The following is a 6,693-nucleotide window of genomic DNA, read 5'->3' on the forward strand; positions in this document are numbered from 1 at the left end:
AGAAATTTATGCTGAATTTTCAAAGGAAATAATCTATTCTGAGACATTTTTACCTTTGCTATCAACTTCCCATTTCCATCTGTTATGATGCAATACCCCTGAATAATGCATATTTTATAACCCTTTTCTGATAATTGTCCCATACTTAATAAGTTTTGGTGAAGTTCTGGAACATAAAAGACATCAGATATAAAATTTTGAGAACCATCCTTCAACTGGATATAAATTTTACCTTTTCCCAATATTGGTACTTTTGTCTTATTTCCAAAAGTAACCTCTGATTGAATTGATTCATCTAATTCCGAGAATAACTCTCTTCTTCCACACATATGGTTACTACATCCAGTATCCAAAAATCATACGTTCTCATTTGCAGGTAAACTATTACTAGCCAAAAGTAAAGTCTCAGATTCATTAGAGTCCTCACCATAATTTCCAGCAATGTTTGCCTGGTTGCCATGATTGTTGAATTTCTTGTATCTACAATCTGCAATTTTGTGCCCATATTTTCCACAATTATAGCAGTGAGCCGAAAACCTCTCTTGCATGGCATTATCTCCACTTCTTCCTTGATTTGAGTAGTTACCTCGACCTCTTCCTCTATATCCTCTTCTTGCTCTTCCTCGACCTCTATTGAATCCTCCTCCTCTTTGACTAGAGTCAGTCGTGTTAAGAGTAACCTGACTCTTTAAAGCTTCTTCATTTGCTGGTGTTTCCGTCTTTGCTTCGATCCTGTCAATATGGCTTTCTATCATACCTTTTAATTCTGCAATTGTCAGCAGTTCAATGTCATGTGATTCTTGAATTGAGGCCACCACATGATCATACTTCAATGGTATGGTTCGAAGAATCTTCTCAACAACAGCATCATCTCCAATTTTATCACCATATAATCTCATTTTATTGACAAGATCAGTAAGACGTGAAAAATAATGCTCAACTGTTTCTGTAGATGACATCTCGCATCGATCGTATAACCTTCGTAGCGACTGCAACTTGGATTTTTGTGCTCGATCAACTCCTTTGTATGACAATTTTAAGGTGTCCCACGCCTCCTTTGCCGTCTTGGCATTTGCAATCAAACCAAAAATTGAATAATCAACTCCTTGATGAATTTGTCCCAACGCAAGTTGATCTCGACGTTGAGAGTTTGCATCGGCTCCTTCTGAAAGACCTGAATCAATAGAGCTCCAAAGATTTTGAGCTTTTAAATGTGTAGACATCATTATCTGCCAATAATTATAATCGAGCTTCCCATCTAATTTGGGACCAGACCAAACAACATTAAAATTGTTTGTCATATTTTACTACAAAAAAAAACGAGCTAGAAGGTTACCGGCTCTGATACCACTTTGATAACACTCAAATAAAAAAGAGTCAAAGAAAACACCTGATAGCACTTAGATGAATAAGAGAAAGATAGCAGAGAATTAATGTACTATTGGTTTCTCATTAAAAGTTCATACAAAGCATAGGCTATACATATGTCTTTATATAGCAGTAAGAAAAAACAATCCGATCCTAAAATTATGCATCTAGATCTAGCCTTAGCCTTTCATTTATTCAAAGCATATCCATTAAATACGGATATATTCTATCTTAATTATGACTTGATTTAAATAATACAACAGTAATGAATTTCTAAGGGTACGTTTGGTACGCGCGTTTTCCATTTTCATTTTCTGGAAAACGCGCGTTTTCTGAAAAATGGTGTTTGGTTTACGTTTTTCGTGCTTGTTTTCTAAAAAAATAACTAGCGTTTTCTAAAAAAACAGAGAATGACAAAAAATTGTTTTCTGTTTTCTAGAAAACGCGTATTTTCCAGAAAATGAAAATAGAAAACGCGCGTATCAAACGCACCCTAAGACTTCATAATTCGAAAAATACCATACTTTTACATTTTTAAATGTCGTAAGTCCTTCAATCTATTTTGGACAAAATCAACTGATAGATATAAAAACTCCTAATTATTTAAACCCAAAACTAATATATTCCTAGAAGTCTCCTTGATATATATATCTATGTCCTCAAATCTTAATTAGACAACATAAATTGAGAACAAAAAATTTTTGAACGAGTAAAAGCTTAATAAAATTTGTCACAAGTTCATAAACCCTAGGATAATAATATTCATTCACCAATATCCTGAATGAGTTTGTAAGACTCCTCTTATATGAAAAATATTAAACTTTTGAAATTTCAAATAGTATAGATTCATCGGTCAATTTTGTCCAAAATTAATTGGTAGGCCTAGAGCACTCCAAATGACTTTAAATAATACTAATGTACTCTTGGAAGACTTATTAATATATTCGTGCTCTCAAATCTGAATTGGATAGTGTAAATTAATAAGTACTTTGTTGAATAGATAGAACAAAAAACTTTGAACTTGAAAAGAAGAGAAAGATATAACGGGAATGAGATACTTATTTTTTGAAAATTATGAAAATTAGGTAGTAATATTGTGAAAAAATGTAACCCGGTGCTCTTGTCAATCTGTCTCTAAGTCTACACGGAAGAAGTAAATTACATATGACTACTAGCTATTAGTGCATGATTAAGATATTAAATTAGATAGTAATATTAATAAATTTAGTTAGCCTCCAAAATTTTTCTATCGACTATCAGAATAAATCTGAAAACGCTCGCAATGAACAGTCTAAATCACAATATTTTTTTATTAGGCGTTCTATTAAATTAGATAGTAATATTGGTGGCAAAAGACGAATATGTTCGCTCCCAGCGCCCCCGCCAACGGGGCGCCGCCAACGGGGCGCCGCCAACCCGTCTCAGGGCCAACACGGAGGAGGTAAATCACGAGCGGCTACTAGTCTGTGGAATAGTGACTAGCATATAAAGGAGGTATTTACCTTAGTTTCACCGAGATTCAAACCCTAAATCTCATTGATGACAACACCTCATATGTTAGCCACTAAAAATTAGATAGTAATATTAAAATTTATTCACGTGGTTCAATAAAATATCAAAATATTATACTTAGTAAATTCATAAAATTTATTTATGTTCAAACGATGAGCTTAGGACAAAAGTTTCTAGAAACTTCTCTCGTTAAGGTAGGGTTTAAAATTTAAGATTATTTTTTTATAAAAAATAAATCTATTCCTATTTTTAACTATAAAATAATATATATCACAAAAGAAAGTTTCAGAAGTTCCGTTCTATATCATCTTTCAGATCAACCCAGGACAGGACTGTAAATAATTTCAGTAAAATAAAATAAAATAATATATATATAGTAACTGCCGTCGACGTGTCTATACGGTATTGGCTGGTTGGATTGCTAAGAGTAGTATAAATGTAGCTGGGCGACAGTGCAGTTGCTTAAAACCCTCTTCTTCCTCGTCAAGGCAGATTGCACTTAGTCGGCGCTTCTCAATGGCCGGTGCCGTCGCGTCTTGGAATTCCTCCGCCGTCAAGGCTCCTCCGGCGGTTCTCTCCTCCGCTTCCCGGCTCGGCCGCCTAACGGCGGTTTCCCTTTCGTTCCCCCTCCGCGATTCCTCCCCCGTATTGACGATCGGACGGAGGCACCAACTACTCGCCCGGGCTTCCGGAAATGAATGTGAGTGGGGCGAGGAGGACGGCGTAGAGGAGTCGGAGGGTGCCGAGGTCGCGGTGCTGGAGCCTCTGGTGACGGCGGAGCCGGACGAGATGGCAGAGCTCAAGAAGAAGCTGATCGATCTGCTCTCCGGCACTGACAGGGGATTGAACGCGTCGTGCGAGACGAGGGCGGAGATCCTGGAGCTCATTTCCCACCTCGAGGCCAAGAACCCTACCCCCGCCCCCACCGATGCCCTCTCCCTCCTCGACGGCAAGTGGATCCTCGCGTAAGATTAATTCGATCTCGTTCCATTTCGAATCCTTCTTTTTTTAGCAGATCCCGTTTCTTCATCGGCTAAATCGTTTGAGTTCCGAGGCAGTTATACGTCGTTCTCGCAATTGTTCCCCCTTTTGGGATCCGGGAGGTTGCTGCAGCTGGTGAAGGTGGATGAGATATCTCAGACCATTGATTCAGAGAGCTTTACGGTGGTGAACTCTGTGAAGTTTGCAGGGCCTCTGTCTTTCACTTCGCTCACCACCAATGCCAAATTTGAAGTCCGGAGTCCGAAGAGAGTGCAGGTATACTAGTCCCTACACTCCTTGTATCATCTTGGATGCCCTAAATCATTGTTTCTGCAATCTATTGACATTCATGAATGGATGCAACTTTAGATTTGGGGGAAATCTTGATATTCTCATTCATTTTTTTGTTTACCACACAATATTTGCAGGTATGCTAGTTCCTAAACTTGTCTCATTTTGGATGTCTTAATGATAGTTTCCATGCTCTACAATCTATTGATTCAGCATTCATAAATGGATTGGAGCAACTTTAGTTCATTTATTGTTCAACCACACAATATATCAGCCTAATTCTGCCTGGATAAAGTAACCTATCCTTCTAGCTGATTCTGTGCTAGTAAACTTCCCAAAGACTTGGGAGTAAATATCTAAATGAGAACTTTTGCTACTACTTCCCTATCAGTTCAAGGGCCTTATTAGTTCGAGGCGGAGCTTCTCGTTGGATCTCTGGTTCTTGATGATTTCTTTGTTTCTAAAGTGTTTTATACATCTAGAAGTGTTATTGTAATTTGTGGTCTAGGAGAATTCCCCGAGAGAGATAGGTAGATCGAATGAACTGTTATCCTCCCCTGAATGTGAAATAGGATTCTTATTCTTCAAAGCCTGGTTGATCCTTATGTTTTATGTTGCTACATGTTTGTTTAACTCACCTTGAGTCCCTTGGTTTTTTCTTCAGTCACATGAATGAATCTTCTTCGAAATTTATTGTTTATATACGAGCTTATTTCATAGCATTTGCCTGCGTTTCTTGTCATTTTCCCATCAAACGATCAATCTTCATCGATTCCTATAAATTGCAAAACAAGTTTGCTATCTAAACATTCTGATTCTCATTTTGTCTGAGCAAGGAACTTTTTGAAAGTACTATCAGAAATAGCTCTACATAAATTCTGATTCCTTACTTGCTATCTTATGTGCTTTATTCAATAGAAGGCTCAATGAGCATGCAAAGACATTGAATTTCATTAAAAGTCTATGATTTCTATTGAGACACCATTAAGGAGCCATAAAATTTTAGCTTGTTGAGTGAGCTCTTGCTGCTTTTCTCAGATCAAGTTCGAAGAAGGCGCAATCGGAACCCCGCAGCTAACTGACAACATTGTGATTCCTGACAAGGTGGAGTTCCTCGGCCAAAACATCGATCTATCTCCGTTTAAGGGCATTATAAATTCCCTGCAAGATGCAGCATCTTCAGTTGCAAGGACCATCTCTAGTCAACCTCCATTTAAGATACCCATCCACAACACCATGGCACAGTCCTGGCTGCTCACCACCTATCTCGACGGGGAGCTCAGGATCTCGAGAGGCGATAAGGGCAACATCTTCGTGCTCATCAAGGAAGGTAGCCCTCTTCTGAACTGATGCTAATGCCTATAATTTGAACTCAATGCGGGCTTAGCTAATCTCTATTACACCAGGAGATGTGATTTTCTGTTTGTTGGATGGGTGAGAAATGGATATGTAATGGCAAATATTTTAGAAGAACTCACTCTAAATTATAAATAAACAATATGTTCATGAATGAATTTGATATTTGGCTCGATAAGAGTTCACGAGAATGTATTTAACTATAATAAAATTGATCGGGTCGAGATAAGGGGACTTCTTGAGTACTCAAAATAGGCCGTCGAGGGCAGGTTGGACAGGGTCAGGTCACCTCGATTCAGGTGCTTCCTTATCAGTCCATAGTTGATCGTGTAAGTATCTCGAGATAGTTTTGATGTGGTTAATTGAGTTAAGTTAGGTCATATGTATGTTTGATACCTTATGTCTAAGAGTGCAGGAACTTAGAAGCACAGAAAGTAAGCGAAAGACGCAGCTAACGAGAAGGATGGCACGGGAGAGAGTCGACGGACATGATGCGTCTAAGGGGCGAGGTGCTGTAGAAGAGTACAATGGCAGACCAGAAGAAAGCAAGTGGCGTTTTTGAGGGACGAGAAGTCGGAGCGGAAGATTATTGGAGGAAAAGGTCGGAAAATGGGTTCAGGTGAGCCCTATTCCGGATTACTGAAATCATACAAACGAACAGAGCCAAAACGGAGGAGAAACGAGTAATCAGCAAAGGTTGACTACTCCAAGCGCCTGGATTCTCCGAGCGCCCGGATGCTCCAGGTGCCCGGACCCCCTGAGCAACCCAGGGGTGGCTCCCTTGATAAGCTTCGAACAAACCATGTCAACACGGTCTGGGCACCTAGACTAAATAAGGTTGATCCATTGAGAGCCGTTGAGAACCGTTGCGAGGTGGATAAAGTGTTATCTACGGATAGACGCCCAGAGCTCTTCCAGCCACCCAGAGCTATCACGTCAACAAACGATCAGATCAGATCAGGCTATAAATAGCGCCCTAGTCTCAGTAGTAGAGAACAACACTTGTACTCGAATTATTTTTCTGTTCTACTATAATTATGAGCTGTCAATCTTGTAAGAGGTTACTCCATCCAAAGGAGAATTTTAGTGAGTTTTTCATAGTCTTAATTAGCAATCTTCTTATTACAAACCAAATAAATTTTGTACCCCTTTCTTTTATTAATTAGTTTATTTTAATTAATTTTT

The 6,693-nt window shown here is 38.8% G+C and overlaps 1 protein-coding gene across 1 annotated transcript; it reads left to right on the top strand.

Annotated features, from left to right (window-relative positions):
• The first annotated feature begins 3,355 nt into the window (after positions 1-3,355).
• On the top strand, positions 3,356-5,671 carry LOC122034438 (chromoplast-specific carotenoid-associated protein C1, chromoplastic-like). The gene is made up of 3 exons (XM_042593691.1): positions 3,356-3,845; positions 3,939-4,137; positions 5,191-5,671. The coding sequence occupies exons 1-3, from the start codon at positions 3,397-3,399 to the stop codon at positions 5,500-5,502; spliced, it is 960 nt and encodes a 319-aa protein (XP_042449625.1). The 5' UTR covers positions 3,356-3,396; the 3' UTR covers positions 5,503-5,671.
• Positions 5,672-6,693: the final 1,022 nt, after the last annotated feature.

This window comes from Zingiber officinale, chromosome 11B (assembly GCF_018446385.1).
Source record: "Zingiber officinale cultivar Zhangliang chromosome 11B, Zo_v1.1, whole genome shotgun sequence".
Classification (NCBI taxonomy): domain Eukaryota; kingdom Viridiplantae; phylum Streptophyta; class Magnoliopsida; order Zingiberales; family Zingiberaceae; genus Zingiber; species Zingiber officinale.